Here is a 12,249-nt window from a genome sequence, read left to right as displayed (position 1 = left end):
TGATTTCCAGTTGCTTGATCTACCATCGTTCCAGTTTTTGTGTAGATTTACAGTTAGCTGTTTTCCAAAGGATCATACACACTGCTGAGAATTACTATGAGGCTGTCGTTTGTTTCTTACTTGACATACTCTGTGGGGAAGATGGATTTCAGCAGTGATTCTGCTCTGTACCAAGGAAAACTACTAGCTTTACAGCTACAGGGAAAGGACAAGGCTAGGTTCAAATCCTCAGCCCCATCTGTCTGTATAAACTTTTACCATGTTTGGGTTTATTTCATGCATCACAGGTGGTGTTACAGTGCAGATAGGACCACACCATAACTGATGGTGTGTTACTTGCTAATGTAATCGTACAATCTGTTAATCTAACAACACTTGACAGATACCACCAATTTCTTTCCTAGGCGTATTGTAAGCCAGTTATCATTTATCTTATAATAAATGTATTGTTTATGGTAAGAATTCAGACTTTTAAATATTCATATCTTGCCTTTTTGCTATTGATCTGAAGAGTCTGTTTTGAAACACTGTATGCTACTTCCCTTGATAGAGCAGACTAGTCTCCAGAATTTGCCGTTTGTTCCTGGATTTTCAGTTTCTGGGGGGTTGTTGTCTTCCATCTGCTGCTGGACATAATTCTGGAGTTTTAGTCCTTAGGGAAGGCTCTGTCTTGACTTGGATAATTGACAGTGCTGGAATCTTCATTAATGACTGAATTTTGTTGAATAATTTCTCTGCAGATAAATACTGTAAACAACAAGTCATTGTGTTTAAATCTAGTCACCCTGCAACAGCTTTAAGGAGGCTGTGCAACAATTTCATCACCTAGAAGCTGCGTGTATGGAATATTAACAGATACAGTTACTGGTGGATTTACCTCAGTCTTAACATCTTCATCCTGCTGTTCTTTATTTTACCTTCATTCTCAAAAAATCCTATCTTCATTCATGATCAACCACTGTTTTGCTACATGAATCGTTGCAGTTAGGTTTGGCCATGGTTGTCAGCTTGCTCCCAGCTATAATTACTCTCACCCAGTTCTCTATGCAATAAATTTGACCTTTAAAGCCCTCTTCCAACCGCAGTTGTTGCTTTTCTTGAGTAACTGTTTTTGTGCTAGGCTGAGTTTTCGGCAGTATTAGAAAATCATGCTTTTTTTTTATGCGATGGTAACTTGCTGAAATAAGAGCACTGTTGAACAGTCTTAGCATGATTCATTAAACTACTGGTCTCCTAACAGCCTAGACCTCTCTTTAAAGCCAAACTCTGCTCTGGCTCTGTATTTATGCAAACGTCGTTGACTGCGTTACAGTTAGCACAGTCATTACTCACACAACTGCACTGAAGAAACCTTGACTACGAGATCAACTGACTTTTTCCCTTTCTAATCATGAGTTTACATAAAACTGAATCTTAACTATTTTAAACTGCAAAGTTAATGATGGCTTCATTCTTTCTAATGAGATGCAGAATGTTTTCCCTGCTGCAAAAATGAGCCTTTGCATGGGATAGTTGCAGCTGAAAATGATAGCAGTGTTTAGCTGCATTTTTAACTTTTGGGTTGGGTGTGGTCCCTTAAAAAAATAGTTATGAATAATGCCTGCTGGGAGCTTGCCATATTTCAATAGATTCCATATAAAACCTATTCTTTACTATTTTAAGACTCCCAAACTCTCTTCAGTTAATCTGTTTCTAGAGCCATTATTGCCCTTCAGCCCTCAGGAGCCAGAGGACACACATTTTGTATTGCTGCTTGTCCTGTTAGGAGGTACCTAGTTCAGGCAGTTCTAAGAATACACAGTTATGCATCTGCAGGATTAGGAACAGGGATGTTGCTGAGCTTATCGGTGAATTGACAAAGGAGACAGGGGTTGAGCAGTGCTTCTTGAGACCTCATTTACCGTGTGGGCTTAATGCTCTGCATGTAAGACAGGGAGGGGAAGAGAAGCCATGTGAAAATCTGTTTACATGTTCTGATTCCGTGGTGAGGCACGGATACTATGTGCTGGCACCCTGCGAACTTGCAGCCCTCTTTCTGTGGTGCTGTCGGAGGGGTTTTGATCTAACACAGAATGGGCATGCTCTCTGCTCAGCAGTCAACACCCAAACTATCAGAACAGCTGGGTTTTTGCAAATGTTAGAGCTGTAGTCAAACCTCAGAGATTTCCCCTCCCTTCCCTAGGGAACCTCTGGATTCCTTTCTTTTACCCATTACTTCACACCTTCCTCTTTAAGATTCTACCTTTGCAAATGTATCTTTCCAGATGTTCTCAAATATAAAAAGGAATTCCTTTTGTTACACTGCAGCTGATTAGATGGATGTAGTGCATTTTCACCCTAGGGACCGAGAATCATAGACTCAGAATAGTTTGGGTTGGAAGGGACCTCTAAAGGTCATCTAGTCCAACCCCCCTGCCGTGGGCAGGGACATCTTCAACTAGATCAGGTTGCTCAGAGCCTCGTCCAACCTGACCTTGAATGTTTCCAGGGATGGGGCATCTACCACCTTTCTGGGCAACCTGTTCCAGTGTTTCACCACCCTCAGCGTAAAAAATTTCTTCCTTGTATCTAGTCTAAATCTACCCCCGTTTAGTTCAAAGCCATTCCCCCTTGTCCTGTCACAAGAGGCCCTGCTAAAAAGCTTGCCACCATCTTTTTTATAAGCCCCCTTTAAGTACTGATAGGTTGCAATAAGGTCTCCCCGAAGCCTTCTCTTCTCTAGGCTGAACAACCCCACCTCTCTCAGCCTTTCTTCATAGGAGAGGGGTTCCATCCCCCTCATCATTTTCGTGGCCCTCTTCTGGACCCGCTCCAACAGGTCCATGTCTACTACAGAAGAATCTGCTTCTGTAGTACTACCTGGTACTACAGTACCCATCCAGCCTGAAGGTACATGTAGATTCACAACACCCACGTGTGGAGTGTGGGTCTGGAAGTGTCAAAATGAACCCAGGACTGTACGTACTCCTTTCTTTTTCAAAAATCTGTGTTTTTCCAAGCTATGCTGGAGATCCAGCTATGGATAGCAGAATTTATTTCAGGGAGGTAGAAGTTTGTTGACTGAACCTAGACTACAAAATGAACCTTGGCAGAAAAGGAGCTGTAATATTTTTACTCTGCCATGTTGCATGCAAGCATATGGTCATGTTGCTCTGTATTAAAATTCCCAAACAGCACACCCCTGCACATGCTGCATCCTAGGCACAAGAGAAAACAACGTGTCCTATGCTAACACGCATCACTCGCTACTTTCCTGGGAGGTGCTCAGAAGAACTGAATTTTTTATAAGACCTCCATAAAATGGACAGTAATATAAACTACGAGGACGTAAAGTCTGGGCTAATGCTATGTTGTAACAGTGTTTAAGACGAGAGGAGATACCAGGTGGTGAGAAATGGCTTTGAAAGCTTTGATGAGCCTGTGGTGGCAGATGAAAATCAGGTATCTGAGGCTTTTACACACTCCAGCTGTTGGCTCTGCCCTTGAGGTATTGATGTCTGATCTGCTTATGATTCAGCTCCTGAACTCTTTCAACTTTCAGTGTGGCATAAGGTGAACCGAAACTGGAGCCACTTAGCTTTTAGCCCAGCCTATTGAAACTAGTGGTGGCCCAGGAGCTGACTGAGGAGCAGTTCTGACTGCAGGAGAGTCAAGGCAGATGACTGGGGACGGTAGCTGTGAAAGCACGCCTAGTTTTTATCTGCTGCCACAGACCTCTTGGAGCTCTAAAATGTAACCCTCCTTTAAATGGAAGTTTTTGGCTTTTGACTGATACCACATAACTTGCCAGATGCCCGTACTCTTGAAGCTCTTTGATGCTAGAGTTGTGCTCTAGGAAATCGTTTCCTCCCCTTGCATCCAGCTTGGGGGGAGCTGTTTTTATACTGCTTGGTTTAAAAGGAGAGAATGAGTTACAGGTGTGTATTTCAACTTTTATCTTCTTTCTGAGGGGAAATCTTACTTTGAAAATAACCTGCTTTTCTTTATAGCTTCATTGTTGCTATTTTTCTTGCCCTATAAATGTTCCACAGAGCATTTTTGAATTATATTTGGCCCTTATCTCTGCAGATAGACTTGGTTTTTCTTCACTAAATCCTTTTAGTTAATGAACTTGTGATGGTCAAGCGAGGTAAAATACACCATGCAGTTGTGTCCACTTGATGTCAGTTATGGAAGTCTGAATTCCTCTTGATTTTGTCAGCTGGTAGTAATAGAAACAAGCGTGACTGTTGCGGGAGCTTCTTACTTTGTGAGACATAAAAGCTTAAGTAGCACTGTCTTCAAAGTAAGACTCCTAGTAATGGGGTATTTTGAAGCCCTTCCCTCTCTTCTACATTTTCGAATAAAAATGAGATATTACTTCACAGTTCTGCTCAGGGATATTTTAGATAGCTGACAAGTTTAAATCAAAGAATCTATTTCATGCTTCATTCAGAGTTTAAATGTCTTAAAATTACAAAAATAGAAAATTAGAAAAATAATCCGCCTTTATACTTCCTCTCCCACCAAAACCCACAAAAGTGGACCGTGTTTTTTTGGTGCTGAGATACTGGGCTTCTGTAACTTCTGAGGAGGGCTGACTTTGTCTGCTGAGTTTGTCAGCCCGATAGAGGAACTGTAGACATGACTCCTAAAAGGGCAAATTAGAGCAAACCACTCGAGTTCTCAGAAAGTAATGTACTGGTTGGTTTGGATTTTTTTTTTCTTTCTCTCCGCTATCACTTCAGAGCAGTTGAGTTTATAAACAATTTATGATGTGGTAGGCATTATTACAGTTTCTGCTGAGTGAATGACCCCCATCTGTGTTGATGAGCTGTGGGAGGGGACTTAACTGGCAGATGTCTGTTTAATCTATTGCGCTTTCAGAAAATCTTGTTTGTGTATAAAAAAGCTTTTGATGCTGAATGATCTGGTACTGAATAATAGACCTGAAATCTTTGCAAGAAAAAGCAATTGTTTGTATTTATATTTTTAAAAAATGTGAATATGGAAGAATACAGTTTCAGTACTAAATTAAGTTTGTGGTTTGTTTTGTTTTTTTTTTCCCTTTCAGAAAACCATAGCTAAAATTGCAACATGCTTGGAACTGAGAAGTGCAGCTTTACAGGTATAGCTCTCTTTCCTATGTGACTTCATACTTTAAAAATCTCTACAGTTACCTATCACTAAAGTTAGTTTAGTGTCTTCAGACATAGCAAAATTTGTTCAAACAGAGTGAACAAACCCTTGAACACTTAGACTTTCCAGGTTGTCAACATGATGCTCCAGGTGGCTGCCTTAAAAACCTTTAAGTGCTTATATAAGCATGTATTAGGGTTTGTACAGGAATTTAACTGCAGGTCTCATGTCTTTGGTTCTTTGCCTCATTTTCCTCCTTCAGAACTGATTAGTTTGTCTTCCTAACCTGTGTGCAAGGGTGAAAAGATTCCCGGAGTGACCCTTGCAGTAATTCAGCCGCTTCACAAATCATAATACAGCGCGAGGAAGAATGTGTGTGTAGAATAAAAATGACTTTGTAGCAGTCATGAAAACTGCCAGTGCTTTAGGCAAGTGTGTGAAAATAATGATTTAGAAGCGACTCTTTGGGCTTTTTTCCTGGACTGAAGGTAGATGTCATGGAAGTGAATTTCTTTTTCTCTCAGCACAATCTTATCCCCAAAACAAAAGGGAAGTCAGAGAAATTTCCAACAGAGTGTGGATGGGGGAGGGGTGAATCAACTGAAGCAAAGTTTGGATTGCTGGATCACCTCTTTACCAACAGAAAATGGTGACAGGCAAATTTTGCATCAAGTTACTCACAGCAGCGCTCCTGAGTACTTCATGTTGCTGTACAAGGTGCAGCAGCTCCATTGTGCTGCCTTCAATTGTCTGAGAGGCTGGGATACGGTGACAGTTTAGGCAGCATGCTGGAGCTGGACTAATGAGGTGGGGGCTGACCAGTCTCAAGGCTGTGCAGCGTTTGAAGAATTATTTGGTTAGCTCTACCTGTCTTTCTATTTTGATCTAACCTGGGGTGTTTGAACAGCGTTGCATTTGTTCTGAGTCACTGTGATTTTGTGACGAGGGCAGGTGTGTTCCATTGTGGGACAGCTTCATGGGTCAGGTCACATCTCAGAGCAACAGCAGAAGATGCAGCAATGTCATAACCTGCCAAACTGAAGAGATGATGTCTTGCAAGAACAGCCTTCCTTGCTGTTGGTTCCTCAGCAGTAACTCAAGGTTTTTATAACCTCATGTGAGGGTACTAGAACTTCTCATCCACTTCACTTTGGGGAGTGTTTTACTTGCTGCAGTTTTGTTGCAGGTTTCTTAGCAGAGATTAAAGCAGTTAGTGAGCGTGGTCACCTTTTCCCATTCTTCTAATAGTGTGGGTATAGCTGCTTTACTGTCTTTCTGTAGTCTTGCAGAAGGTTCCTGTTGACACTTGGGCAAAATCAAGATTAAAAACCCATCAGGCCTTAAAGAAATGTTGAAAACAATGGGTAATCTTAAGAGATGCCAAGGGTGCAATGACACAATAGGTAAGACCTGATCCTCATCCTAAAAGAGGATGTCAATCCTCTTATTTGCACCACTTTTCTTATGCCAGCTCTGCCACTTGTAATCCCAGAATAGGCTAGTTCAGCTTGCCAAACTGTCAGTGAACTACCTCAGAATAAAAAATTAAAAACTTTTCTGTTGAGTTAGTAAGTCAAATAGGCTTACTGAGAAGCAGACGTGTGCTACAGCCAAATGAGGAAACTGCATCATCAGACTTGGAGAAAGGAGATGTGGGAATCCCTCTTCCATTTGCAGTGAGCTCTTAGCTGAGTGTTCTGTCAAGCTTATCCTGTATACTGTAATTTCTGCCAGTGTTACAATGTTGGGCGTAACAGTCTTGAACTGCGAATGCTCCTGTTGGAACATCCCTTTGCAGTCTTACAGCTGATCTTGCTTCAGAACAACTTGGTTGGGGAAGAATTAAAACATCCCTCTGTCTTAACGTTCCTGTGTCTAGTAGGTATGAAAGACCAACTAGTCGCTTTAAAAATATTTACCTTGCATTAGAGCTTGGAACATGGCATAAGTTTGTTCTCAATGAATGAGAAGTAGTGTACTTTCTGCCTCACCTGTGAACCTAGCCTCTGTTGGGGAGACTTTGTTTGGGTTTTTTTAGGACGTAGCTTTGAAGTAACTTGGTTTGCTTGAACAAAGGAAGCACCTTGCATGCTTATTCTAAGATTTGGTAGCTCTGTCTGAGGGGAAGGTGCATACTAAGTTCTAACCCTTTCTTTGTGATGTCCTAGTCCACCCAATCGCAGGATGAATTTAAGCTTGAGGATCTGAAGAAGTTGGAACCAAGTAAGTAGTATCTTTGTATTTTAAATGAGTGACATTTATCATTACAGTGGAAAATATGACAGCGGCACGAATACTGACTGACCACAATGTGGTTTGACAGTAATGCTGGTTTTAGGTGGTTCTTCCAAATATCTGTTACCACATAGACAAAACCTGATGTGTGTTAAGGAATGCAATGTGGGTAACTTCAAAGTATAGTAGTCCTAATGTTTCAGATAACGTCTTCATCTTTATTCTCAAATAAGTAATCTTTGGGTGCTGCTAATTTTTGCACAAAATAGTAATTTAAGCCATCAGTAGTACAGAATATAATCAGCTGGAAAATTTACCTGCACATTTCTTATTTGAACTGAATTTCAACACTTTTTGGTCTTCCTCCTTGCAGCACGAAATTTATTTTTTCTTCTGAAAATATTTAACTTGTGCTCATGGTAGCCAATCACTTGTCACCTACCACCGTAATGCTACCAGACTAACGAAGTTAAGAGTCACAGTGAGGATGTGAGTCAGTCTTTGAAGGGTTTTGTGTGAAGTTGTTCCAACTGATCCTGGGTCAGTTCTTGGTATGTCAATCCAGAAATAACTTTTTCATGTAGGAAGTATCTATTTATCTGCTACATTTTCCTTACGGTAACACTGGCTGCTTTATTCTCAAAGCATCCTTATGATCAGAGCTTCCACATCTAAGCAATATTATCCTGAATGCTAATGTTTCTGCTATTCTTGGGGAACAGGAGATGTGGAAAAGCTTCTAAAACCAGCTGGCAAAAGCTGGTTTTATTTTGCTCCCATCACAATTGTACCATTAAGGGGGATGTTGGGGATAAACATGATGGGCAGGCAGGTGTTTCCACTTCATGAATAAGCTGAGCTTCTCTGCACTCTCATTCTCTACGTAACTGGCACAGGATCCTACAGGGATGCTTGTCAAGAAGCAGGGCATTGAATTGAGGTTCCTAATGTCTCTACCAAAACATAGAGTCCAAATGCTTTTAAACTGTTCCCTGGAAATGGAAAGTGAAGGTACGTTACAATACTGCTAGGTCTGTGAAGACCAAACTCAGGAAAGGGTTTAACTATGTGTTTGGAAGTACTAGGTCTTTCTCAATCTGTATATTGCATGTCCGGCCTCTGCATCCTCTGATTTGGGATTATTTTCTATAGATACTCCTGCTTTCTGTTTACAAAGTATTTAAAATGTTGTAATCATTTAATGACTGTGGATTTTAGATTCCGTTGTGCAAATGCCCTATGAGTGATTGAACGATGGAAGAGGGAGAGGAATCATATTTTAATTGGTCAAACTGTTCTACAAATCAAAGGAAGTGACTATTGAAGGTTTAGTCAGAGTTTGCATTCTGACAACAGACGTAAAGCTTCCCTTGAAATGCCTCCTTTTCTTAAAAGCCAAAATTTCAGTTACTGTACAATAGTCCTGTTGCTTATCTTGCCCTCCCTCAGGGGATTGATTTTTAGCTGTCAAAAAAGTGTTCAACAGTGTGAAGCACATTCAGCCCATGCTTCATACAACAAGCAACTATATTAAAACTGAGGAAGAGTGTGTGGCCATCAGTTTTCAAAGACACTGAGTTATTTTCCTTGGAGGAGAACGGGTGCTTCTACAACAATTGAACATTGATGTTCTTAATGCTGCTGTCTGACTTGGATTGCTCTGGCCTCTTTCTCTCTGAATTGTGCCTTTGTTTTGTGGTTTTTAAGTATATCTGGAATAGAGTAAATCTTAATCAGACCAGCACCAGCCATTTCATAAAATACACCATGAAGTGTTTAAATTTGTGTGTTGTCAATTTTCTCTTGCATTCCACCAGAAAAAGCTAAAAAAATCTGGGCTGGCAATGCAAATAAGCAGTTCCTTTGTTAGGTCAAGCCATTCTGTTAGGGTGGAACGAAAACAGCTATTCACACAATTTGGCTTGTTTTAATTACTTTTGTGCCTGAAGCTGTCAAAATGGCTGAGAAATTTGGTTTGGGTTGTTATAACAACCAAAGCCCTTAGATTTAACCTTTTCTTCCCCCCCCTACCCCCCACCCCCTTGTGTTGTTCAAGTTCTAACTTTTCCTACTTAAGCTTGCATTTCACGCTGCTTGGAAAGTGAAGCAGTTGGCTAGTTTTATTTGTTTATAGGATTTGTCACTGAATCTTCTGTGCTAGAATAATGCTACAGGAGGGTCCATACATACAAACAGTTCTTTTGAGACTACACTGTGAAATAATTGCTAACGCACTGGATCTCACAAATCCTTTTCTTGTGAAAGCTTATACCAGTGTTATAATACGTATTACAAATGGTTAGGCTGGGACATCCTGTGTGCCTGTGTTCGTGTGTGATAATTCTAGCCACTAAGCCACTAGTTTCAAACTCAGTCTATATGTGTTATAAGAGAAGTAGATACTGGGTTGTGCTGGGGAGCCTAATACCTGAATTATTTTGTGTTGTCTATTTAAAAAAAATCAGTATAGTTATCATAGGCTCTCACTAAAAATCTAAATGGACACTGGTCTTACTGCTCATGTTGATAATTTCTTTTGAAATCTTTCAAGAGAGAGCCAACTGCTGATAAAATCAACGTGGTTTTGTCCAACGTCACAAAAGAAAAGGCAGCTTCTGTGTGAGAGCCTGCAGAACTATTTTAAAGAGATTTCTGTTGGAAAAGCAACATAAATGCAGGCCACGATGCTGGGATCTGCCCATTAGTTACACACACGGAGAACTTTCTGTGAATCGTGTTCTCAGCAGCAGCGTTACAGAGGGGAAGTGCTCTTTCTCCCAGAGGTGATGTGTGTTTTTTAAAAACAAAACAAAACCCGAAAAAGTGCAAACCAACCTCTTAAAGCTTAGGTGTCTTATGCAGTATTGCAAAGGAGATTCCTGTTCATTGTAACCTTTTTTTTTTTTGTGATCTGGTTGTTTTTACTTAAATCAGCTGAAACTTGCACTTGTAATAGGTGTAAAGAGGATTTTCCTTTTCTTCAAAGGATGATTGTTGCATTGCTGTTTTATTGGTTTGCTTTTCCTCAGTGACCTTGAATAAGTATTTCACCAGCCTGAGTGCTGTAGAGCCACTTCTTACCCTGATGATGTTTAAAGGAGCGCTTTAGTGAATCGCCATATTACAACTTTGAAAAAGTATTTGCTATTGGTGATGAGAGAGAGTTGAAGGCCTTTTAAAAACTTGATCCACCGCTTTCTGCGGCAAAAGACAAGAGATTCTGGATGGTGTTTCCAGAAGTGTTTAAACGTTCAGCATCACCTTTGTTACCAACACCCCCGGGATGTCTGAAAGCAGCGTACTCCCGTGGGCAGGTCCGGCACCAAGGCCCGTGTGCGTGGCTGCGGCTCTGTGGCAGAGGGGTGTCTGCTCAGCTCTGCCTCCAGGCAGCATCAAGATTTTAGGCGCTGTAGGACTGTTTGCCTTTTTCCTGTGCTCGCATCGGTGGAGTATTTTGTGCCCTCTAGCGATGGCTGAAATGAATTACTAGGAGGGTTTTTTTAGAGGATGTTCATTCATGTAGTGAGAGAAATTGATTACTGGGAAGAGAGAGGAATCTAGTGCTCACCAACCTTTGGAAGGTGGGAGGAGAACTACTGTGACTTCTATTGCTTCTGTATAACGTGCCTGTGATCTGTAAGAGATCTCGCTTTACTGAGATTTTTCTGCCTGGGGCAGTTTCACTTTCTGTCTCTGGTATGATGTAGCTCTCCAAGAGTTGGGGAATTCTGAGTTGGATAAAAATCCCCTCCTTTTCCTGAACCTCAGCTGCGCTGGAAGGTGACTCTGCTATTAATCAGCTGCCTTTCTGTTGGGAAGTGGCTGTGATTCTTTACCATGTTGAGATCTGCGTTACTGATCCCTTGGAGCAGAAGTCTCTGGGGGGAGAGTGAGAGAGACTTGGCATCAGTTTTGTCTGTCACATCTCTGACTGAAGGCAACTTAAAGCTTTCTATGTATTGATGCATTGTGTCCAGCTGGAATCAGGCAGTACCTAACCTCTCAGGTGGTGGTACAGAAATCAGAAAAAAAAAAACAAAACAACAGAAGGAGCAAAGGCTGGAAAGACTTTTTGGGTTCTTTGTAGTTTCCCGGAGGGATTCTTTATTCACTGTAGCATTCAGATGGTGTCTGGTGAGTTAATGATGGAGCCCACGCTGAGCGATGTGAATATGAAGACAGATGGGGAAGCTGTCTCTCCTACGCTGGCTGAATTGTAGTGTGCAGAGGCAGAGGGGCCTGGCAGTGGTTCCTTAAACGTAACTGGTATTTAAGTAACTCTGGGTATTTGTGTAATTCTAACACTGTTTTAAAACAGTTTTGGTCTCATTCAGGGGTCCTAAGGGGAGATTTCTAAAATGTGCTCTGAGAGGGCATATTGCAAAGTGAGACTCGGTAAGAGGACTCAGTTTTTCTACTTCCTTTCTCCCTACCCAGTTGGGGATACTCATTGTCTGGTAGGAGAGTGCCTCTCCCTGCAGGTGTTCTCTTGTAAATTTTTAGGTCCTTTAGCCATCATGAAATGCTTATTTCTTTCACATGCTTTTGGAAATTTTGCTTTTACTCACAAATGCTTTTGGAAATAACAGCTAAAGTTTGTAATTACTAAAACTTAAGTTTCTAATACAAATGGCAAAGCCATTCTCCACTGAATGCTGGAGAGTTTAGTCAGTGTCTCTGGGGCTTGATGCTCAGATGCTGCACTGGATCTCTTCTGAATTTTGCCAATCTGCCCAGATATCTGAGAGCAGGAAAAAAAAAACAAACAACAACCAAAAAACCCACCGCCACCAAAAACCAAAACACATGCATGAAGAAGTAGGAAATCTCAACTAAGGTATGTGTTACCAGCATGCTTGACTGCCACAGTGGCTGTCTGTGCAGCCTACGGCGTCA

At 41.2% G+C, this 12,249-nt stretch overlaps 1 protein-coding gene across 2 annotated transcripts in view; it reads left to right on the top strand.

The window, feature by feature from the left end:
• Nucleotides 1-12,249, top strand: part of AIDA (axin interactor, dorsalization associated) — a 31,220-nt gene that overhangs the window by 6,159 nt on the left and 12,812 nt on the right. For both annotated transcript variants that reach the window (XM_076334623.1, XM_076334622.1), the window contains exons 3-4: nucleotides 5,054-5,107; nucleotides 7,287-7,341. In XM_076334623.1, the coding sequence (XP_076190738.1) occupies nucleotides 5,054-5,107; nucleotides 7,287-7,341 (109 nt within the window). The remainder of the gene's footprint in view (nucleotides 1-5,053; nucleotides 5,108-7,286; nucleotides 7,342-12,249) is intronic.

This window comes from Aptenodytes patagonicus, chromosome 3 (assembly GCF_965638725.1).
Source record: "Aptenodytes patagonicus chromosome 3, bAptPat1.pri.cur, whole genome shotgun sequence".
Taxonomy (NCBI): Eukaryota; Metazoa; Chordata; class Aves; order Sphenisciformes; family Spheniscidae; genus Aptenodytes; species Aptenodytes patagonicus.
This window is presented reverse-complemented; position numbering and strand designations above follow the sequence as displayed.